The sequence below is a fragment of the Meriones unguiculatus genome, chromosome 4 (assembly GCF_030254825.1).
Source record: "Meriones unguiculatus strain TT.TT164.6M chromosome 4, Bangor_MerUng_6.1, whole genome shotgun sequence".
NCBI classification, from domain to species: Eukaryota; Metazoa; Chordata; class Mammalia; order Rodentia; family Muridae; genus Meriones; species Meriones unguiculatus.
Genome location: NC_083352.1, coordinates 131958091 through 131982984, shown reverse-complemented (window position 1 = coordinate 131982984; position 24894 = coordinate 131958091). Strand labels below are relative to the sequence as shown.

The following is a 24894-nucleotide window of genomic DNA, read 5'->3' as shown; positions in this document are numbered from 1 at the left end:
GCCTGTTTCAAGCACCATAGAAGAAAATTCCAGAACTGGAAATCATTCGTTTCCAGATTGAAAACTCCGCCAGGGTTCCAGGCCCTAAGTGAACACAGCCCAAGAGGCCATCATGAAAATTCACAACAGGGACATTAAGACTTGCCGGAAAGGTTCCATGAGCCTAAAAGGAGAGCTGGTCACTTAGGAAGGAACCAGAATCAAAAGGGACTGAGAACCTAGGAGACAGTGGGGAATATTATAGATAATAGAGGAAATTATCCCCAAACAAAAAGTCTATGAACATCCCTACAGTGAGAACCAAAGAAATAAGCGTATCATCGTTAAGTGGAAAAGGAATGATGGTAGTCACTCCATAGCTATGACAAACTATCTGGCAAGAATAACTTAGGAAAGAAGGGCTTATTTTGGCTCGCAGTTTGATGGTAGAGCCCATCACGGCACAGGCAGCATGGCGTCGATAGTCAAGAGGCAGAGAGAAATAGATGCCGGTGCTCAGCTCCCTTCTCCTTGTTATTCAGACAGGGACTCCAGCCCATGGAATGGTGCCACTCAATTAATTAATTAACTTCAATTAATCCAATCTAGAACTTTCTTCGGAGACATACCCTGGGCTTGTCTCCTAGATCCCATCAAGTTGATCATCAGTACCTTCACAGTCAGGGTTTTGCAACCCCTGAGGAATTCGCGGGTGTCCATGGTGAGCAGACATGACTGCCAATTACATACCATCTCCAGACTGGCAGAAGGGACAGACAACACACCGCCTTGCAACAGACAAGCTAAATGGACCTGCCTCTGAGCACGACTGTTAACCCACCACCAACGACAGGAAACAAGATGGCAGGGCATGCTAGTGTGACAGAATTGCAGCATCGATTCAGAATGTGGAAACTACAGCCCCAACAGCCCAATGACTTCAACGTAAAAGCTAGGCAAGACAACAGGCAGTGGTGGTACACGCCTATAATCTCAGCACTCAGGGAGGCAGAGGCAGGTGGAGCTCTGTGAGTTCGAGGCCAGCCTGGTCTACCAAGTGAGTCCAGGACAGCCAAGGCTACATAAAGAAACCCTGTCTTGAAAAACTAAAAACAAACAGATTGGAAGAGAAATCTACAGATCAATATTTTAATTTTTTTTTTAGATTTACTACTTTGTGTTTTTCCTGCCTGCATTTATATATATGTAAAACACGTGTGTGTGTGTGTGTGTGTGTGTGTGTGTGTGTGTGTGTGCACCAAATGCATGCTTGGTGCCTGTGTTGGTCAGAAGAAATTATACACCCTAGGACTGGAATTTCAGATGGTTGTGAGCTGCCATGTGGGTCCTGGGAATTGAACCAGAGCCCTCTACAAGAGCAACAAGTGTTTTTAACCAGCAAGCCAACTCTCCAGCCCCTAAAATATGCTTTTAAAGCAAAGCATATTGGGTATCAGTTCAAATAATATGTGAAAATTGTGTGCCATTTATGAGGGTATTGAAGCTTCAACACAGGAAAGTTTACAATAGTTATTATTGCTGGGCGTGGTGGTGCATATCTTTAATCCCAGCACTCAGGGGCAGAGGCGGGTAGATCTATGAGTTTGAGGCCAGCCAGGTTTATGTAGAATGTTCCCAACTAGGGAACATAGCTAGGGCTACATAGCAATACCTTGTCTCAGAAAAACAACAAGAAAAAGAAGTTATGTTATTTTTAGTATTTTTTATTTTATTTTCGAAGATGGTTATCTAGATATGAATGTTCACTTATATGTATGTGTACACATTCATTTTTCCGTCTAGAGCCTCCGGCATCATGAGACAGAGCCAAGACACAATGAGCCTAGTCAATGGCTGTTGCTCTGTGCCACCAGCATCCAGTAGTGTTGTAGCATACTGGAAGAGACTGGAGTGCCTCGTGTGTGGCTGTTTTAGCCCATCCCTGCTTTATGGAATCCCGACGTCGCAGCTGCTGAAGACCTGTGCGCCCAGGAGGCAGGGATGCAGTCATGAGGCAGACCCAGCAAGCTAAGCAGGCTCACCGCCTCAAGCGGCACCCCTCCCCCCACTTTGTCACAGCAGCTGATTGACCACCTCAGCAGAAGGACAGGCGTGAGGTAGAACCCTTCAGTGCAGCCCCTTCCTCTGTCCCTGCTCTTGTACCTGTAAGGCAATGAAAGGGAGATTAGCATCAAGCAGATACAACTTTGCCATGGTAAAGGGTGTGATTAATTCCTATCTCTCCCAGCCCCCTGGTGGTCTTCCAGGGGACACTGGTTACCAAGAAATAGGAAGTATCCAGAGAGCTAAGGCATCTTCCCTCTTTGGCCTCTTGAGTACAGAGGAGATTATTAGAGGGTCCTTGTGTTGCCTAGTAACCCGTGAATGCTGTTTGCTATCATGTCATTAATATGATATGAAAGTGTTTCGTAGAAGACATTCATCTCGCATTAATGAAAATCAAATTTGCTAATATGACACAAAATCTGTTCTTCCTCGTGACTTTCTATACTTAAGTAGCTTATTTATTGAATTAGGCAGTGAGTGGTTTTCAGGCTTGACACTGTAAAGTATCAGAATAATGACTTTGTTTCCAATAATATCAGATGGCCCTTAACGATGTGATTATGCAGCTGTCACTCTCTGACCACCATCCTCGGACCAAGTGCCCCTCCCTGGAGTCTCACCCAGATACCCACCAGGCACTCAGCATCTCAGACAGTCAAGCCTCAGCTCTCCAGATGAGCCCAATTTTCCTTCAGAGCGTTGGGACGGAAACCTGCAGGTGTCTGGCATAAAGGAGGCTCTCAAATTCAAGCGTGAGAGGAATGGCCACACGTAGGCATCCTTCCTGTCTTCCTAAAGACGAGACAGCAAATGGCCCTAAGTGCATCAGGCACCATAAGAAATACGGACAACGTCCTACCTTTAAGCACAGTGTGCTCCTGAAGACAAGTGTGGCAGTCAAATGCACTAACCTTAAATGATAAGCCGGTGACACCTAAAAGGCCACATTCCCAGTCAAAACAAGGTGCCCAGCACTCCAGAGGCAGAGGCAGGCAGATCTCTGTGAGTGGAGGACAGCCTGGTCTACATCGAGTCTAGGACAGCCAGGGGACATAGAAAAACCCTGTCTCAAAATAAACAAAGTAAAATGGGGTGCTCAAAGCGCCGTTTGGTGTCTTTAATACAGGATAATTTCAAGTCAGCACTCAGAAAGGAACCTAGGAGTACCCGCAGCCATGGTGTAAACAGGTGGGGCTGCTGAGGTGGCTGAGCAGGGAAAGACACACATCCTGACTCCCTGAGCTCACTCACTGGCCCACCTGACGGAAGCAGTGTTGCAGGTTGACCTCTGACCTCCACGCAGCTTAAAACATGCACACCTGCTCTTTCAGAGGCTCTATGGAAATGTTGCTTGAGGTAACAGGAAATTTGGAAATAACCTTAAGATTCACTATTAGGAAAATACACTAGTATTAGTTGCTCTGCAATGTAAACAAAGAACACCATAAACAGAGTGAGACCATGCCGGTGAGAAGGGTAAAGGTGCTTGCTGTCAGTCCTCATGAGCTGAGTTTGGTGCCTGGAAGCCACACGGTGGAAGGAGAGAAGCAGTCCCCACTGGCCGTCTTCTGGCCTCTCCACTTGCACTGTGGCACAGTGAATGGAGTTAGTTCAGACGGACAAACTGGCCGTGTGTCTACTCGGTCATTTAAAAATCGTGCCCATATAGTACCGTCTCACGGAATGAAGAAAAGCTCAGACCGTGCTGCAGGCCTAGTGGTGAGCTACAAAGCAGCATGTAACGTTCTGTTTATAGAAGAGTATTCAACCACACGAGGCCCCCGGCGCTCTCGCGGTGCTGGAAGCCCACCAGTTTGCTCCACGCGCCCTTGTGTTCCCTGCGCCTATGCTCGCTCCGTCCTTTCTTTCAGGGATGCTCTGGGCGTGTTTCCCTTGTTCCACGACCTCTGTAAAAGGTCTCCTGCATTCGTGTTCAGCCTCCTCCTCATCTTTTAATTAGGTCACGCCCTCTCTCGAGGTCCTCACCCAGCTCTGACTGTGCTCTTCTCAGTCTGGCCAGGTAATGTTCTCGTAGGTGTGAGCTAGGGGCTATGTACACCCTCTCTTTCTTCTCTCTCTCTCCCCAAAGGCTGTGACTGGCTGTGGCATCATGAGCCTCAGTTCCCCCAAGGCAGTTTACTAAACCACACTATCAGGGGCTTCAGGGGGTGCGTCTCATATAAGGGACTAAAGGGCCCATCAACCAGAACTTTCCCCTTATCCTGCTGTCTGGGAACCAGAGGCAGCATGACTGTAAGGACATATTATGGGCTACTAGTCAACTATAAGGCAGAGGTTAACCACTCCAAAACCTGTAAGAGGGGACCGCACTTCCCCTCACAGGCTTGGACTCTTCAGAACCCCCACCACATTATCTATGGTAGTAATAACTATCTTAGTAAAACTCTTACCCAACTGAGACAGGACAGCTTGTCTCAGTGTCCCTCCAGAATCCGGAAATCTGAGACCTGATATAGCAGTTACTGAACCTCCCAGTCTCCCCCTTATTCTTCTGTAGGCACCGCTGTGTCCACATTGCCTTTTAAAGTGGAATGGACGCATCAACTCCCGTTTTCCCCTATCCACTTTTCAACCTGTATTCCGCTGCCCTCCCGTCTCCAAAGCCAGGAAGCTGGGCATGTCTGTAACAGCCCTTTCTGCTTTCATCCAGTATCACAAACTGTCCATCACCTAAGGAGTTTGGATGGCAGAGGTGCCGAGCTCCACCTCCCATGCATTTCTCCCGCCTGTCCATGGTCAGCAGGTCCCTCCACTTCTGCCCTCTATCCTCCATGCTGCCTCCAGCACACCTGCTCTAGAACGTCACTCCATAATCGTCCACGGATGGACACCTAGAGTCTACCCAGACGCACTGCCTGCTACCTTGCATCTGGCTGGATGCCAAAACTTCGGATCATTTCTCCTTCCCAGCATCCCTCGTACCACTGTGGGTATCCCCATGCTCTTCCTTCTGACTGGAATCCCCTTGTTGGACATTCACTCCTTCCAGGCTTCCATTCAGCTTGCTAAATGCCGCTGGGGTGAGCTGCCTGCGGCTTCTCCACGGCACTCACTGCCGCGCTCTAGGCTCACAGTGCTGTGATGAACTCTTATGTCATCACTCTCCTTGTGGATAGCTGCTCCGTGCGGACCACAGTGCATTCATTCATCCTTGTAACTGAGATGCTTCTCTCAATGCGAATTTCATAAATACTGACTTTTTTACCCCTTTAGTTTATATCTGTGCCGCACAGAAGAAATGAAGCAAGACTCTGAACACTAACAGAGGAGGGCTGGGGTGTGGCTCAGGGGTGGAGCTTGACTCTCTGGAGTGAGGCAGGAAGGGAGGGAGACATGAGAGGAGAAGTGAAGATGAGAGGGACAGAGGAAATTAATAAAATATATTTTCATTTCATCCAAAGTCTAGCCAAAATGACTGTCCTTTTACCAACAAACTAAAAACAAATATTACTTAGATGTTCTTTTACTTCCCCCTTTGCATAGGTCTCTCATGGAGGGCATGCATTCTGCCCCTGCGCACACAGAGCACACACACTCCAGGCGCCTGGGGGCTGTAGGTGGCTGTGGCCCCTAAGCCAGGCCACATCGGGGTAGCTGTTGCTCTGAACCCTAGTCTTTTGCTTAAAAGACAGAGGTGCCCAGTGTCATCTCACAGCCTTTCACGCACTGAAGGAAGAGCCCTGTGTTCTCTGGAAATGGAGGAGGCCCTCTCACTGAAGAGTGTCCCTTCCCTGCATCCCGCCATCCCCTCAGACCTGCCTGCCCCTGTGCACAGGCTGTAAGCCCTAACTGTGCTGCCCTCACAAGCATGGCCCGCCCATCCAAGTCCAGTGAACGCAGGCTTGAAAGCTTAGCTCTGTGGTCGCCTCTTCACTGAGTGTGACACAATGAAGAGGCGAAACACCTGGTGTTTGCCTTCACCCTTCCTTCCTTAGTAACGCTTCCGACAGGTGACAGAAACGGAATGAAGAACAACTTAGGCCTTCGCTTAGATTCCCGAAATATATACACCTTATTATACTTGTTCATCATTTTCCCTCCCACACACCTGTCTCTCTCTCTCTCTCTCTCTCTCTCTCACACACACACACACACACACACACACACACACAAACACTTACCTCCACAGAAAGGTACAACTTCTTCCTCAGTCTTGAAAGCGAGTCACTTAGGTAATCTCTTCATCTAAACACTCCTGTGTCTTCCAAGAAGAACAGCATCCTTGCATTGTCCCCACGATTGTCAGAACTGTCTTTACCTTTTTATTGAACTTATTTATTTATTTATTGTCGTACATTATGTGTGTTTACACGTGCACGTGCCACGGCACATGTGTGGAGATCAGAGGCTAACTTGTGGGAGTCTCTTTCCACCATGAGGATTCTGGGAACCCAACTCAGATTGTCAGTCTTGGTGGCACGTGCCTTAAATCACTGAGTTGTCCCACTGGCCCAACTGTCAGAGGTTGAAAACAACACTACTTCAAAACAAAAATGAATTGCCAGTCATTTGACTCTTGCTCACTGCCATCCTTGTGCCCTTCTTCCTGTCCAGGGTGCCATTTGGGAACTTAAATGCCATCTATTCTCAAACTTCTCCAACTGAGGACAATCTCACAGCCCTCTCCTTCTGTGACTATTACTTTCAAAAGCTACAAGTCCATCCCGTTGTGGCAATGCACACCTTTAATCCCAGCACTCAGAAGGCGAAGGCAGACATAACTCTGTAAGTTAGAGGCTAGCCTGATCTACATCCACCGTTTCAGCCGGGACAGCCAGAGTTACATAGTAAGACCCTGTTTGGGGTAAAAATAAGCTGTAAGTCCGTATTTCTTTATGCCACTCCATCGTGTCTGCTGTGTTCTGCCTGTGTCAGCCTGTGTGCTTTGGAAGGGGCCTGTATCCTCCTTGGCTATTGCATCAGGAGCCCTAGGATGCTAAGGAACCCTTTCATTCTCCTGTTAACCAAGTCCTTCCCTGGAAATGCGCTCCTTTACCGTGGTGATTAATCAACGGTGCCTTGAGGCTGTGAAAGTACCGTATTTTTCATTGTTACTTTCTTCCATCCGTGTTAGAGTATCGATTGACACTAGCCTGATTCAAGCAATACTGTGCTTTTTACCAAACAGTGGCTTTTTCCTTCTAATTCCATTATTCATCCTATGTTCATTATTCTGGATTTGACCACATGGAAGAAATATCTGTCCTTCCCTCTGCTGTGTTTACTCATTCACTCATTTCAGCTTGAGCGTTGGTATTTTTACCCTTCCACAGGCTATGACCCATCACCCACACTATTGGGGAAGGTAGAAGTAGGAAGATGCTAGTTACACTTTCATGCCTACAACTAGTGGAGGAGTTCAGTCCTTGCGTGGTGTGTGCAAGGTTGGCTCTTCAGCACTGCAAAAAAAGAAAAAGAGAAGAGAAGACGCGTACACTTAATTGTTAGACCCTACAAACCCTAAATGATGAAGGCAAAGATGGGGGAGAACTGCCTCTAGTGTCTCATTGTACCCGCAGACCCCATGAAAGCCCAGAGCACAAAGAGAATTTTGTCAAACATGCATTCGTTATTTAACTCTTTTAAAAGTGTCTTGAGCATGGAGTGTATTCTGTCTGTGCTAGCTGAGGGTATTTCTACTAAGCACTCTTAAAAATTTAGAGAGCAATTAATTTAACCAAAGGAATAAAGAGGCAACAAAATCTCTTTCTGGGGTCTACCAGTCCTTGCAACCTTGGTCTCCCAAAGGTTATTCCTTCTGACTCCTTGTCTTTTGAGTTTCACGGGCTTGGGGGAGGTTCTCTGTGAATATAGACATGATTTTTCCCTTCTTTTACAGAAAATAAGTAGAAAATGGGTGAGGTTGGAGCAAGGCTGAGTGGCTGCCAGGCTCACGGTGGCCTAATTAAAGGAAAACAGCTGGGCTTTCTCTGAAGAGGAGCAGAGTAAAAGGGGAAGGACAGGAAGGGAGGCCAGAGCCCCGAGAGCACCCCTTTCCCTGCAGAAGTAAATGCCAGCCTCGTCTCAGACCATTAGGCCTGAGCTTATACACCATCAGCATCAACAGCTGGACAGCGTGATTGTAGGGCAGACTGGATAAATGCCCCTAGTAAATGTGAGAGTACAAAGAAACACCACAGAGGAAGAGCAGAAATACTCGGAACCAAAGCCCAGTGCTGTCCCTGAGTGCAGATGCCACCAGCAGCACCTGCCAAACCCAGCCCCCTTCACTGCTGATGGACAGGCAGGTGATGTCCCATGATGTCATTCAGGAATACACCAGTAGAAGCAAAAATTTTAGGTGTGAGGACAGTATGCATTTCGGCAGCAAAGCCATTTACTCTGGCAAATCAGACAAGAAGGGGCAGCTTAGGATGAAACCCTGCCCATCAAGTTCCCGAGTGCCTCAGTCCTAATTAGCTCCAGCCCACTTTCCCTGGCAGTCCTCATAGCACGCAGTCAGCCATTTTGATTACTTGGTTCATTCAACAAGAAAGCAGACACATTCTAAGATATGTCCATCCCCACAGAACACAAACAAAACAAACAAACAAAAACCAAATGGGAAGGGAGAAGGAAAGCAGGGAGCAAGAGGAGAAAAGGAAAGAAAAAAGCCCAAGGCCTCACATAATCTGTTCTCTCTTTCTGCTGACGTGTTAGTGTGGAGACCCTCACAAAGGCCCCTCGCGATGCCCCTCTTATGCTTTCTGCTCTGTAAAATTGCTGCTGAGTTCATTTATGCTGATGTCCCTGGAGGGAGGAAAAAAAGAAACCAAGATTACAGTGGCAAAGAAAGCCTTTCTTTGAATTAAGCAGCAAACAAGTGTTTGACTGATGTCTTTAGTTTCAGACTCATACTGGCTTGCCATCCTCTGAGGCTGGTGGGTAGGGCGAGGCCATGGGGGGGGGGGGGTGTCTTCTTCAGACCCCTGGCCTTCGTGGGGCACAGAGGTGGGTCCTGAATTTTGTTGTGTGTCCTTGAACTCTGACAGTAAGGCTCTGAAGGAAGGGTCACCACTGCACCCATTTCAAAGTTTAAAGGGCTGAGACTGGGCAATGTTAGAGCCTCGTGAGTGTCACAGCAGGAGACATCAGTAAGTGAGAAATGACTGCGCTGGGGTAGAGCTAGCCATTGTCACAGGTGGCCTCTTATATTCCCATCAGCATGGCAGCCAAGGAGGCTCATAATTTGGGCTGGCTTTGGCTCCATGGGGATCATGGTGAATCCACAAGGATCATTCCTCCCTCTCTCCCCATATGCCGAATTTGAACCCATGGCTCGCTAGGCAAACCCATGCTAGGTGAGCACTCTATAACTGAGCAATAGTGCAGGCTGGAACACAAGGTACTGCCTTCTAAGGTGAAACTCAAGGTTTCCCTGAACTGAATCAAAGACTCAGAAAAAGAAACGGACAGCAGACAGGGATTCTGGGTAATTCCGAGAGTAAGATTTCCAGGTTGGTGCAGTGGCAACACCAGACGTGCAGCTATTTGGGAGGCTGGGAAAGGAAGGTGGCTGGAGGCCAGGCCTTTCCCCACAGCTGTGTTGTGCTTTTCTCTGAGGCCAATGAGTATAACTTCCCGCGTCGAGTGTGTGGCTTTGTCTTCCGCAGCCTGGCTGCCTGATGCTTAGGCTCAGAGTCCACCCAGTGTCTGTGTGTCTGTCAATAACCCAATGCACCATGGATACGGCTAATCAATGGCTCAACGACAGAGCCATGCAGAGCAGAAATGGTAGTTCCACAAGCTGACATTTCCCAGGCCTTCGTCGGTCTGGGTGTGTGGCTGGCAAAATGACAAAGAATGCAGGTCCTCAAGGGGAGCAGGCCCACCGCTGCAGAGGAGCAGAGGTGTGCTGTCCTGCTTAGATCCTGAGACTTTGTACCTTTTCACCACGTGTCCTCCGACCATCTCTCCGTGATTTCTAGGGAGGTATTTGGATGGGCAAGTTGCCTAGTTTTGTTTTTCATTTGTTTGTATTGGTTTTCTGGTTTTGTTTTGAGACAATGTCTCACTGTGTAGCCCAGGCTGGCTGCAAACTCATGGTAATACCCCTGCCTCCCAAATGCCTGGATTACAGATATGAGCAACCTTGTCTGACTCTCACCTGATTCTGAGTATGAAGAGGAAAACAAATTAGTGCTTTTTTCTTTTTAAACTGACACTATTCAGGAAAAATAAAAAAGTATTTTCCCCGAGTACTTCATAAAAGCAGACTGGACTATGGTGCCTGGTCACGACCAGAGCAGAAACAGACCCTCCCAGCAAGCAGGGTCAGTCCTGACGCACAGTGAGTCAGCTGGCATCCTCTTCTCTTTAAGATGGGGTCTAAGCAAAATGCAGTGACAACAAACCCTACCTACATATTACAGGCCTGGGACCCTTCCCCAGACCTGTGATAAAGGGCTTGACTGTCCGAGGTGACCGGCACCGCCCGCCCCGCCCCTGGTGTGCCTTGCGGCCATTCCCTGTGCCGTAGAAGTTAGGTGGCTCAACAGATTTCCTGCTTGTGGTCTTTTCAAGTTACGATGGGCTGAATAGCATCTCCACCAAGATCCCCTTCCCACTGAAGGGAGTCAGTTAACTGAAGCCCAGAAATCACCGTGGGAGGGGCACCCCACGGGCACCGTGACGGAAACCTTGAAGTAAAAGACTCTCTAACGTCCTTCTATCTGAAGGAAAGTCCTCGTTCGACCAATCGCAGTCACAGAGGGAGTTTGGTTACATCCAAGACGGTCTGATTTTCACGATGACAACTCCTTAGGCTCAGCATCCGGGCCGCCCTGTTCCCCTCTCACCAGTCCGCAATAGAGCTGGCTTGCCATTGTGCTGCATGGATTGTGATGTGTGTGTGGTATGTTGCATATGTGTATGCATTATAGTGTTGTGTTTTGGTGTGTGTGGTGTGGTGTGGCATGGTGTGTTAGGAATTGTTGGCAAATTTGATAAGCACAGCATTTTGTTGTTGGGAAAGTACTATTTGTTTTTGAAGTGCTGGAAATATTTTATTAAAATTATTGCTACTCACATTATCTTTAATAAAGTCCAATTTTCTAAAAAAAAAAAAAAAGTGCCAATAATTCAGAAGAGGAGAGGAGAAGGGGCAAAGCAGAGAGGATTTGTAGGGCCATGAAATTATCCGTGTGCTACAGTAACGGCATCGTAGCATGGTGTGGGCTATCTGCTTGCTGCTTGCATACTGTTTCACTTCTGCGGAAACAGAGCTGTAGCACGGGGAGGGCAGCCTAGCAGTCGGTAGCCCTGCAGCAGTGTTGGCCAGTCGGGGTAAATACGCTCCGCAGCAACAGCAATGCCAGGCCTGGATGACAGGACAGCTGCTGAGGCCCCTATTACAAATCTACTTTGTTCTCTGCTTTTGTTTAAAAAAAAAATGCTTTAAAAAGAAAGTGTATGAGAAGTCCAGGGTGCTGTGACGGAGGATGCTGAGAGATGGTAATATTGATCAAGTTAAGCAAATCGGAGAGACAACTATGGTTTCCTCTCCTTTGTAGTTTCTAGATTTTATATAGATATGTACAATATTAAGGTCATATATATAAATCATGTCTATAGTCATGTATATTAATATTAGTGACATGCATGAGCACATATGTTAATGTCATGAAAGTACAAGAAAATTTGCCTAGTGCAGTGGTTCTCAACCTTCCTAATGCTGTGACCCTTTAACACAGTTCCTCATGTTGTGGCGACCCCCAACCATAAGATTATCTCATTGCTACTTCATAACTGTAATTTTGCTACTGTTATGAATCTTGACGTAAATATCTGATATAAGACCCCTGTAAAAGGGTCATGTGCCCTCCAAAAGGGTCATGACCCACAGGTTGAGAACCACTGATCCAGCAGGACAAGAGAACCAGCTGGAACAGAGCGGTCAAGAAAAGAGAGGGAGGAGGAATGTGCTCAACATCCATATGTACATATACCAAAGCGCGGCAAAAGGAAAGAAAGTTGTATTCATACAGGAAGCAAAGTGTATTACCTTTAAAAAATTTGAAATTGGGGTCATATTTCTGGCTTGATGGTGTATGCCTGTGCTGGATAGTTTTGTGTCAACTTGACACAACTAAAGCCATCTGTGATTTCTATTTAATAACCCGCGTCTTCTGGGAGTGACACCGTCCACCAAACAGGTACCGCCATTCACACGTTTTTTTTTTTTTTTAAGTTGGTTTTGAAATTAGCATTCTAACTCCCCTACTACCCCTTCTTCTTAATTGCTAGTTTTGGTTCAACTACCCCTTCAAATACCCCTTCCTCTTCCTCCAACACCTCATTCTGCTTAATCCTTTAATGCCCAGCGATGCCTCCTCCTTTCATTTCACTGGCATTCTATCCTTCCCTTCTATTTTTTGAGACAGGCTTTTACTATCTGGCCATGTAGACCAGGCAGGCCTTTAACTCACTGATATCTATCTGTCTCTACCTCCCAAGTGCTGGGATTAAAGGCACTGTCTTAGGGTTTCTATTGCTGTGATGAAACACTGTGGCCAAAAAGCAAGTTGGGGAGGAAGGGGTTTGTTTGATGTACACTTTACGTCACAGGCCATCACTGAAGGAAGTCAGGACATGTTCAAGTCCTGTTCTAGTGTGTATGGCCTAACGACTACCCTTCCACTGTCAGGGAAAGTACCTGCTGTTGGGAAAAGCATTTCAGATAGCTGGGGAAAGGATGGTTTCCTCTGAGAAAAAGAAACTGAATGCAGCAACCTACCAAGATTCATCCTCAATTTTTGGAGCCTGCTCATTTGGGTAGTAATTTGCTAAAGCGTGGGATACCTCCCAGTTATCGGTCAGGGAGGCACCAGAGGTCATTGCTAATGCTAGTGCTAATAATATCTGGGCTATGGTTAATGCTCTTATGGTTAACCCACCACACATTCTGGCTGAAGGACACACAGAAATCAACCTCAAACCAACCAGGAAATATCTCCCCTGCCAGTTAGCTTCCATAGTGCTGGAAGCCTCTGTGAACCTTTCAGGCAAAATATGTCCACCAATGCAGTAGTGGCACAACTGTTATGAGGCAGCTAACAGCTTTCTGACTGGATTTGAGCCTGGTGCTGTAATCCTGGTTAAAAGCCCACTGGCCTTCAGGTGGAACCTGCTATTATCTTGCTACATGGTCATGCCATCAAATCAACTTCTAAATAATTGTGTTTATAGCAATAGCCCTTGGCTTCTCTCATCCTTGGTCAGAGAGGCTTCTTTGTGCAGTGGGAAGAAGCCAATGGAGAGATACATAACTGGACAAAGGGCCGAGACTAAGAGACTGAGTGCTTAACCCTAGACGGGACTATGTCAACCCAGGGCCTGTACATGCTATGTGTGTGTTCTGTCACCATCCACACCCTCACTCTTCCTGTTCTCCCTCCTTCCCCCCACCCATATATAGCAGTTCACTTTTCACTTTTAATATTTTCAGCATGTCTTTTTAAAGTTGATTTTTATTATTTTTGTTCTTTGACAATTTCACACATGTATATAATGTATTTTGCTCATTTGCCCCAATTGCTGTCTTTCAGACCCTTCCCAATCTTGCTGAACCCCTTCTTCCTAATATGTCTATTGCTGTTTTGAGGTGTGTGTGTGTGACCCACTGAGAACAATCAAGATTGTTTGCATGGGTAGGGGGTATTTGCTGGAGCCTGAGGAAGTCACTTACCACTGAAGTGGCTACACCACTGAAGAAATGACTCTTCTCTCCGGCAACCATTAACTGTCTGTAATTCCTCAAGAAGGAACAACAGGGGCTTCATGGGCCCCTCCCCTATCGTGAAGGAACGGTCACAGCCCCATCTCGAGCAGTTCTTGTGCAGGTAACCACACATCAGGAGGAAGTGTTTCTCACTGGTCCTCCCCCTCCTCCTCCTCCTCCTCCTCCATTCTTTCCACTCCATGTCCCTTGCTGTTCCCTGAATACTGGAGGTGGTGATACAGACAAACCTGGTGAAAAGTTCATGGATGGAGGGGCAGAGTCCATAAGCCTTAATTCTACACAAAGAACTACAGCAACCAAGGAATGCTGGGGGCGGGGATATTATCCCCACGAAAGAGCACACTTACTGGTTATCCAATGCCAAAAGGTCAGCCCTGAAAAGATACATATAAGTAACGTTATACAGACTGAGCAGGTAGTATTTGGAAATATATATGCATATGTGTAATGCATGTAAGCATGGAACAGTGATAATGAAAAGAGGGTATGACTTGTAAAGAAAACAAGGAAGGGTATATGGAAAGGTTGGGAGGGAGAAAGGGGAAATTATGTAATCGTATTAATTTCACAAAAAGGCTCATAGATGAGGAAGTCATAGGCCCAAGGGATGGGGACCTGCTACTTGTTTTGATGGCGGGACGTTGGGTCAACTGTCTTCTGAACATTTGTTTATGCTCATAGATAAATGATGCTGTCAGCTCTGACCAGAAAGGTTTGTGCTTTCAGAGTGATTGTCGATGCCCCAAATGTGAAGAATAAATGGCTGCTGAGTCCCAGCTTTCTGAGACAGGTTTTCACTATGTAGCTCAGGCTGGCCGTGAATTCATTAGATGGCCCAGGTTGACCCTGAGCAACTCTTGATTTCCTGAGTGCTGGGATTGTAGGTTTGCACCAACACATCCAACTCACTCTCCCTTTCTTGATGCTGCCCGTATGGTGGGCATTTTGCAGTGTTTAACCTCCTTTAACAAAATTGCATCCTGGGTTTGTGAAAGACAATTTAAAGCCAGGCAGTCGAAAACAGAGACTTTTCAGCGTCCACTCACTCAGTGAACCTTGATTGACGCCTGCTGTGTGCAGTTGCCAAGATATGCATCCATGGAATAACCCTATGGTGGATATGACCAGAGACCTCCATTAGAGGTGACCCACATATCCACCCATCTCCTCCACACCACCACCCCACTTTTGTGGCTCCCTGTCCCACCTTCCAAGGTGCCCTGGCCCTTCCATGCCCCTAGGAGTTCACACTTCCTTTTCCTGCTCAGGAATGCTTTTCCCTCAGGTTTCCATGTGGCTCCATCTCCTTTCCCTTGGGTCGTGGCTCTCTAAGCCTCAGAGCTGAACCTTTCATCATCTTCTTCCACGACAGTTTCTGCTCTGTCCCTGCTTCGTTTAATTTTTTTTTTCTCAACAAAGTCCTCTTTGTTGTCCATCCCATAGTCATGTCAAGAGTATAAGCTCCACGCTGGCTGGGACATCTGTCTTTTAGGCCCCTATAGTTCTTCTGGTACATGGAGGCATGGTGAGGACATCTGTCTTTTAGGCCCCTATAGTTCTTCTGGTACATGGAGGCATGGTGAGGACATCTGTCTTTTAGGCCCCTATAGTTCTTCTGGTACATGGAGGCATGGTGAGGACACTGGGGCAAAGGGTAAACAGTATTAGTGGGGCTAATAGTTGGATGAATTACAGGTGGCGATTAAGCAGGGAATCAGGTTGAAACTGAGTGCCTCGAGGACTCCAGCACAGACTCTTGTGATAGTCACCTTGGTGCCTGCTAGCCCTCAGGTGTTGTCCTCTGCTGCTGCTCTTGCTGGAAACCAGCTTTTTCCTGTTGTGTACATACCCGTGGCTCCCAAGAACAGTGGCAGAGTCAGGAAACTCATTTCCAGAGAACAGTGACAGCACTGAGTCAGCCTGGCTCCACCCTGAGGAAGTTAAGTGACCTGTCCCAAGATGCTTCTTTGCCATTACAATGCAGGAAAGGCCAAAATGTCAGTAAGCGGACTTGGTTATGGCAACAATGTGTCACATTTTCCAAGAATGTATCACATTTTTCAGGGATCACTGTGAATGATGGAGGGTCATGTTCTCCGTGTAAAATGTGCTCTGTCCCCTTGGGGACCCGGTTGTAAATCTGAACATAAGAACACGGCTTCCCTGCAAGCGGCTCAGCTAAGCGTCAGCTGCGCAGAGGCCAGGCTGCAGCACCGAGGTGGCCTGTTTTCTGCTCATCATTAATCCAGAAACCTTAATGATGATCAACATTTGTGTTATTTTCTACCCAAATTTAATCTGTTCATGCAGCAGTTCAGTCAATCCCGCAATCTGTTTTTCTCAAATGAGGGCAGATAATGGAGACGCCGTCCTTTACAAGTCTTCAGGCTTTTAAATTCTGATAAAATCAGGATTCTTCACTGGGTCCTGCCCCAGCTCTGAATTAAACCACTTTAAATGTAATTACGGAACCTGGCCTTCCATCAGGAACATCCATTTAAAACATTGATTGGCCAGGCTGCTCTGCGAGGCTCTTTATGAGCAAACGATTGCAATGGGGCCAGAACTGTAATTTATCAAGGCAAAAAAGCAGGTAAATACTTTATTAGTGGTAATGAGAGGGTTGCCAGCTAACTGAATCTCCTCTTTCCTCACCAGCTACTTCACGGAGCCGTGGTGCATGGCCCTCTTTCACGATCGTTTTATTGATCTCAAGAAAGAGTTGCGCCAAATCTTAATCTCCAAGAAGGTAAGAGTGATTAATGGCTATGTGGGTGTTATTCCTTGCAAATTGTAAGCATTTGACAGCCGTTGATCATTTGGACTTTCCCCTACATTCCCATCTCACAGAGTTTTTAGCCCCTCTGTACTTCCTTAAATAAATTCCGGAGTCTATAAATGTAGACAGTGATGTACCAAGGAGCAGTGACTTTCCTTAAGTCCTTTCTGGACAGTGCATTGCTCTTGCTTTTCTTTTCCTTTCTTTTTTTTTTTTTTTTTTTTTACTAGTAGCTGTGTCTTCATGATCAGCTCATCAACTTGACTGAACACTAGACCTGAGTTGTTTTTACCTGCTACCTAGAATGGATATTGCATTCCTTTAGTTTTCTGTATGTTATTGCCGTGTGTGTGTATGTGTGTGTGTGTGTGTGTGTGTGTGTGTGTGTTCTAAAAATGTTAGAATACCAGGTCTGGTGGCATGCATCAATGATCCCAGCACTTTGGCGGTGGAAGCAGTAGGATCAGGAGTTCATGATGATTCTCCGCTACATAGCAAGTTCCAGACTTGCCCGAGTTACACAAGACTTTGTCTCAAAAGGCCTGCCCCATGACAAAAATATAAAAATGAAAAAAATAAATAAAATCATCAATTAAAATAAAAAATGAAGAGAAGTCACCCCAGTGTCAGAACACTCTTTTTACAACTAAAACATCTATCTCAAGATGATGGAGAATGATCTGGAATTTAGGCTTCTTACCCCAGAGGCTCCATGCTCAGCAAATACCTCTGTGGACATAAGGAAGCATTTGTGAAGCTTCATATGTGAATTCTCTTGATACTAAAGTCCTTAGCGTAGCTGAGGAAAGTTGGTTTCCCCTGCCAGGGTGGTGGAATAGCCATCCCAGACTCCACCTTGATTCAGAGAGACAAACCCCCTGGGCCTTCATTGGCTTCCATCTCCTTCTCAATGGACAGGTCCCGTGTCTCCTCTTGCTGCTTCCTCTTGGAGCATCTGCAGCCTAGCAGGCTCTGTGGTCGTGCCACCACATTGACCTGCCTAGATCAGATCACTCGTGTAACCTCTACCATATCCTAGCCCCAGCTCACACTTCCTCGCCTAATGCAACAAAACCCTGTGCCTCTGAGACCTTACGCCAATGGAGAAAGGGAGTTAAACAACAGGTTAGTTACCAGCAGTCTGGCTAATGAGCTTCACACTCAAGACTCCCATCTTCCAGCAGGGTCAGAGGGCGGGGGAGTACAGAGTCAAACCGCTGTCTTCCACATCTTCACTCCTTGACCTCCAGTACAGATTCTCGGGGGCCTGTCCAAAATGCACGCAGTTTACTAATCTAAAATTGACTCAGATTGGAAGCACAGCTGTAATCTTTGAGTCAAAGGGGCATGAGTTAGGGTCCACACAGGCAAACACCCAGGAGTTGATGTTAATAGGAAATATTTACATTAAAGAGTCAGAGTTCCCGTAAGCATGGATGCTTTCAGTCAGTCCCTCATGGCCTTGAGAGAGAAGCAGTGTGAGCAAATGTGAAAGTCAGACAGTGCTTCCGTCATTCAAACTGAAGTCCACGCACACCCTTCTGCATGCATTAGGTCGTCTCTAGATTACTTAACTTGTCTACTAAAACACCATAGAGCTTAAGCACATCATTTGGGGAATTTAAAAAAAATCGCATGAGCACTGCCAATACAGATGTAGTTTTTTCCAAGTGTGTTTGCTCCCTTCACTGGGTCTGTGGGTGTGAGACCTGTGGGTATGGAGGGCCAACTATATACTAACAATGGGTAAAGGTCACTCAGGCTCTGTGCTCCGCCCTGGCGTGGAGGAGGTCAGCTCAGGCTGAGACCTGAGCCACCATTACAAGCCGAGCGCTCACCATCTCTACTCAACACCTCCCTCCTCTCAGACCTCCATGTGCTGCACGCTGCCCCTAGAGGAAAGACTCCTCTGCCCTGGAATGAGCCCACGGAAGCCTTTTTAGCCCCACACGTGAGCTCCCGGGCTCACGCTTTGCACGGCACTAAGAGGCTTTAGGATATGCATAGTGTTGTCTTGTTACCAGCCTGTCTCTGAAGTAACCACTGGACCTCTGAGAACTTTTTTAAAAGCATTGTAGCGTAATTGTTACCACAGAGTGTTTTCTTCAAAAAAATTCCCTAAAACATTAATTTTCCAGGTTTAGGGGAATGAGAAAAGGCTGGGTGAACAGGTGAGGCACAGAGCCGTACCTTCGGGTCATGCCCTCTCTGGGGATCATATATCAGATATTTACATTACAATTTATAACAGTAGCAAAATTACAGTTATGAAGTAGCATCAAAAATAGTGTTATGGTTGGGGTCACCACAATAGGAGGAACTGTATTAAAGGGTCACAGTATTAGGAAGGTTGCGGACCAAAACAAGCTGAACACAAGGAATGCACTTAAGCATTAAGCATGATGCATCAGTGCTAGATGAGATGTTGAGGAAAAAGGAGTGGAGCTGCTAACCTCAGTGGCATCCGTTACATGAAACCCCTCAAGGAGCCCTCGGATTTTCATCTACCGCCTGACATTGGCTGTGACCTGGCTTCTGTGATGACCAGCATAGGAGTGGTTTTCAACCTATGTCAACAGCGCCCCGAGGGCTTCGGCCATTGCTGTGCATCGTGGGGCCAGAGCACGCAGCCTGCCTCCATGAGGTATGAGGGAGCACCTCGATGGGGACTGTCCTGCCTTTAGCATTTCCGTTTGTCCAGCGGGAAAGCCACACAGAGAGGCGGTATGTGCCATGGCGTCTGCTGCTAGTCAAAGTTTCGGGCAAACCTTCAGATACCACAGAACAAGGTTCCAGACAGACAGGCACTGTCCAGGTGTGTACAAGCATATGGAAGCTAGGACGGGTCTGCTGATGCCAGCCACCACCACCACGGAAGCCGACAGGGCCAGTGGGAGCACAGAGTCAGGCAGGATTGTTTGTGAGCTGACAACAGAACATAGAAAAGGCAGCTGCGTTAGACAAGAACAGTAATCCTTTTCCTTAAACTCCGAGTGTTTTAACCCACTTTCTATCCTTTTCTGGCTCATCTTCAAAGTAGTACAGGACCTCAGACATAGCATCCTCTGTGTGTCAGTTTAATTATAAATTCACCAACATCACGTTTTATCTGTGGGTGAAGCCTGAGTGTCACTAGCCATAGTCAAATTTTATGTAGTCAGAAATAACTCTTCAGATTCCTTCAAGAAAGCAATGACATGTGCACCCTTAATAACAGAGCCCCCAGATATCTGACAAAGCTGACAGGAAGAAAAAATGTCTATAAAGATTGGATATTTCAGTGTATCTCTTTGTGCAATGCTTCAGTATATCACTTAGAACAGGCTTCAGGCGAGGAAGAAGAGGCTGTTCACAGCGCTGTGAGCCACAGGGAGCCAGCACAAGTGCCCAGAACAGCTGCTCAACAGTGCCAGGGAACACCACTTTCCCAGGCCCACATGAACATGCCCCACGATAGGAGACTCAGGGCCACAGAACACCAGTCAGGAATAGCTAAAATGCCCAAACTGCGGAAAGTGCATTTTAAACCATTTTAACCATTTGCCCAATAAAACAAGGAGCCAGCACAGAAAGCAAACTAGAAATTTCACAAACATGTAGAAACTAAGTAAATACCCTCTCAAGAAACCAGTGAGTGTGCCAGAGAAGAAACCAAAAGGGATGCTGGCGATACCGAGGGGTGAGAGTTGGAAACGTACCACTCTAAACACTGTTTGCAGAAACAGCTTGCCGGGAGAAACCTGTAGATGGAAATGTCAACTTTCTAAACAGGAAAGGTCGGGCGGAGAGAGAGCAAAGTGGCTCAACAGGGCTTGCTGTTCTTCCAGAGGAGCTGCATTCTGTTCCCAGCATCCATGTCAGGCAGCTCACAGCCATCTACAACTCCAGTTCCAGGGGGTCTGACACACTTTGTTGACATCTACAGAAGGAGCCTTCACACACACACACACACACACACACACAAATACACACAGCAAACATACATACCCCTCACACACATATATACACATCACACACATGTCACACACACACATACACATACAAATATCACACACATACACACATATAAAAACAAAAATAAACCTATTTGTAAGAACTGAAATGAGAGATTTCAAATAATAACTTTAGTATCATACCTCAAGGAATTAGAGAAAGAAAACAAGCCAAATTCACCATCAGAAGAAAGAAGAATATTAAAAGAAAAAAACAATAGAGCATAGAGAAGTGAAATAGAGACTAGAAAAATTATAAAGTCAGTGAGAACAAAAGCTGTTGTTTGAAATTCAACAAAATCATAAGCTTTTGGCCAGACTTATAAATACTAAATTAGATACAAAAGTGAAGGCATTCCTCTAGCCTTATAAAATAAGAAAGGATGTAAAGAGATCATTATGAGTAATTCTGTGCCATCAATTACAAGATACCTAGATGAAAGTGAAAAACTCCCAGGAACACAGAAATAGAAACTGCCCCAAGAAGAAATAGAAAATCTCCACAGATTCATAACAAAGTCTTTGTATCAATAATCAAAACCCCTCAACAGGGCAGAGGATGCAGCTCAGTCAGTCAGAGCTTGAATCCCCAGAACCCACATAAAAGGCCAGGTGACATGGCATGTACTTATCATGCCAGTGTTTGGAAAGCAGAGACAGGTGGATGCCTGACTCTGGCCAGCCGGCCTACCATACATGGCTGGGTCCAGGCCAAGGAGAGACCCTGCCTCAAAACACACAGTGACTGACACCTCAGGAAAACCCCCAAAGTTGACCTCTGCCTTCCATGGACACATGAAAACAGACACACAGCTCAATACAAGTTAAACTCAGACTTCATTAGTGACTCATAAAAAACATTTAAATAAATAACTTCAGTCTTTCCTGAACTCTGCTAAAACAAATAGGAGAGAGAACCATTATTCTGATAACCACAGCCAGACAAAGGCATCATAAAAATAAATTTTAAGAAAAAACAGCCACAGGCTAGTATCCCTTATGGATTTAGATGTAAAAACCTTCAACAGAAGATTAGCAAACGAAATCCAACAGCATGTTAAAAGGATTATACATCATTACCATGAGAAACCTACCCCAGGAATGTGAGCAGCCTAGCACACAAAAAATGAATTCATTCATTCACATGGATGTACACACATAAAACAACAACAACAACAACAACTAACAGTGGAAGGAAAGTTCTTCTACCTGCTAGATTATGAAAAACCTTTAGCTGGTGTCAGACTTCCTGGTGAAAGCTAAAACCTTACTCCTGAAAGCTGGAGTAAGACAAAGATGTCTCCTTCCACTGCTAATGTTCAACATTGCCTTGGAAGACAATTAAATATCACCTAGCCAGAACAAATTAAACAAGAAAAAAATAAATAATAAATAAGAGACACCTACCTCAGAAAGGAATAAGTAAAATTATGAATTTTCTTAGATGACACAATTCTAATGAATCCAGGAAATAATAAAGCTAAGAAATGCACTTGGCAAAATCTCAGGATACAAGACCAACAAACAGCAGTCAGCTGTCTACATTAGTAAAATGAGAACAAAATTAAGAAAATAATCCTACTTGTAGTAACATCAAAAAAAGAATTAGATACTTCGGAATCAATTTAATTAAAGTAGTACAACACATTGAAAACAACATGATGTTTTGGAAGATTCAAAGGCCCAAATAAATGAACAGAAGGACAACTCATCCATAGGCGTAGAGACTATTTTGTTAAGATGGAAGCAGCACCCAAAAGCACCTACAGACTCCATGAAATCCTATCAAAATCCCAAAGCCATGTTTTCATAGACATAGAGAGGTTCATATGGAAATGCAAGAGATTTCAAATGGCTAGAACTGTCTTCCAAGGAAGCTGAACAAAGCTGAGGGCTTTATACTCTCCAATTTCAACCCTTACATCAGAGCAACAGTAACAAACTAGTGTGGTGCTTCACAGTCACAGTCACTGTGCGAGCTATGTTAACAGGAGAATACTAAGGGGCTGGATGTAGCCAGGCGCCAGAGCTTCCCTGCAAGCCCAGCATGGGGGAGTCTGAGGCAGGAGGAGCGAGGCTAGTCCCAGTTATACAGGGAGTTCCAGGAGTAAACAGACAAGCAAACAAAAAGTGGAGTCCACACACATGTTCATTTACATGAAAAGACGCTCCATAATATTACTCATCAGGGGAACAAAAGTAAGGACAACAATGGCAGGCCACTTCACATTCACTGGAGTGACTGTAATAATGGAGAGATGGACGAATGGATGGACAGATGGACAGACATATGGATGGATGGATGGATGGATGGATGGATGAAAGGACAGGGCTAGAGAGAGATGACTCAGCAGTTAAGAGCACCCGCTCCTCTTCCAGAAGATACTGGTTATCAGCTCCTAGTTGTCAGTAACTCTAGGCCTAAGGGATATGAACCCTCTTCTGGACTCTCCCTGCACGAGGCACACACACAGTGCACAGATGTGCATGCAGTTGAAGCACTCTTACTCTTAAAAATAAATGAATCTTTTTGAAAAGACAGTAAGCATTGATGAAATAGCATCCTCACATAACTGTGGCGAGGATGTGAAATTAAGCAGTTGCCATGAAAAATAATTTGATTCCTTAAAAAGTTGCAGAGAATTATCCTGTGACCCGTCAACTGTACTTTCAGGTTTCTTCTTTAAGACTAGAAAGCTACTCAAATGAATGCCTGCACACAAATATTCAGCTCAGAAGAGCCAGACAGAGCAAGTGTCCCCAGCAAAGGCCATCCCCCAAGCAGGGGTCCGAGTCCCAACATGCATTTCCCTCTGAGGCACCTCTGTGGCTCTTTCCAGCACCACACCTCCTTTCAGACACCCGAGGCTTGAGCCAGAGGGAGATAAAGAAGTTGGAGATGATGCAAGTAAATAGAACATCATCCTGTGTTCAGAGATGAGAAGAATTAAACTTTTTGAAATGCCCATATTACCCAAAGCAACACAAGATTCGGTGTTATCCCTAGAAAAATCCCAGTGGCTGTTTGTACAGGATGGGGGCAGGGGGGAGTCTCAGATTTATATGGAACCAAAGATCAGAATAGCCAAAACAGAAAGAATAAAGGTAGAAACACCATGCTTCCTAATTTTGAAATACATGTGAATGCTACAGAAGCCAAACAGCATGGCGCAGGAATAAAGACAACCACACTGGCCAACGGGATAGGAAAACGAGAGCCCAGAAATGTGCCCATGCATTTACAGTCAATTTTTTTAATCTGCTGAAAGAACTCCCTTTGAAACTTTTAAATTTTCCTTTGATAACTTCACACATGAATACAGTGTATTTAACAGACTGATTTTAAGGTGTTGCGTTAGCTTTTTAATGTTTACTTTTCCATATATGAGTGTTTTGCCTGCACGTATATTGCTGTACCATGTACATGCCTAGTTCCCAAAGAGGGCATCAAATCTCCTGGCACTGGAGTCAGAGACATGTCAGCTACCATATGAATGCCGGGGAACAAACTGATCTCTGGATAAGTAAACAGTGCTCTTAACCTCTGAGCCGTCTCTCCAGCCTCCTGCTCAATTGATTTTATTTTTTAACAGGCATCGTACAATGAGGACAGGTAGACTGTTCAATAACAACACTGAGAAAAGTGGACATTCACATACAAAAGAATAGGAACAGGGGTTTATCAGACAACACTTAGAAAACTGAAATCCTGGAACTCGCAGAAGAGAAGGAGAGGCAGCCTTCTCAGCGTCTGGTGCAGGGTTTTCTGATATGACCCAAGCACAGGCAAGAAAAGCAAAAGAGAGAAGTGGGTCTAGGTCAAACTGAAAAGCTTCCACACAGCAAAGACGTGTCAAGCAGAGTCCATACAATCCTCAGGTTGTGAGAACGTGTTTGCGATCATACATTGGATAGAGGCTAATAGTGAAGAACAGGAAGATCTCAGTCAGTCTGATGGCAAAAGAGACAGCTAATAAAAAAAAAAAAGGCAAATTACCTGAACAGATGTTTGTCAAAAGGACACCAACAAATGATCAGCAGATAAAGATGGAAAAAAAAAAAAAAAGGTTAACATCAGCAAGGACTGAAAATGAAAAGCGCAGCAAGCGGCCACCAGATTCTTTTAGAATGCCTGCTATAGAAGGAGAGGTGCCGGTAAGATGGGCTGGTGAAGACGGAAACTTGCTGACCGCTGTTGGTGGGGACACGAGAGACTGGCGTGAGGAGGGCACTGTCTGCACTGCCGTGTTCACTGCAGCGTCAAGAGCCAGGACACAGGAACAACCTCGTTGCCCATCCGTGGCTGAGTGGAGAGA

The 24894-nt window shown here is 45.8% G+C and overlaps 1 protein-coding gene and 1 long non-coding RNA gene across 3 annotated transcripts in view; one reads left to right on the top strand and one right to left on the bottom strand.

Annotated features, from left to right (window-relative positions):
- Cfap61 (cilia and flagella associated protein 61) overlaps positions 1–24894 on the top strand; it is a 252439-nt gene that overhangs the window by 224640 nt on the left and 2905 nt on the right. Inside the window, exon 28 of the mRNA XM_060383256.1 lies at positions 16466–16556. Coding sequence (XP_060239239.1) covers positions 16466–16556 — 91 coding nt within the window. The remainder of the gene's footprint in view (positions 1–16465; positions 16557–24894) is intronic.
- Positions 1734–6948, bottom strand: LOC132653546 (uncharacterized). 2 transcript variants are annotated; one of them, XR_009591274.1, is made up of 3 exons: positions 6189–6948; positions 2679–2838; positions 1734–2142 (listed from the first exon to the last, which is right to left on the bottom strand). It is a non-coding gene; the product is annotated as an uncharacterized LOC132653546 (long non-coding RNA). The 2 variants fall into 2 exon arrangements; XR_009591273.1 differs by lacking the exon at positions 6189–6948 and adding an exon at positions 4930–5072.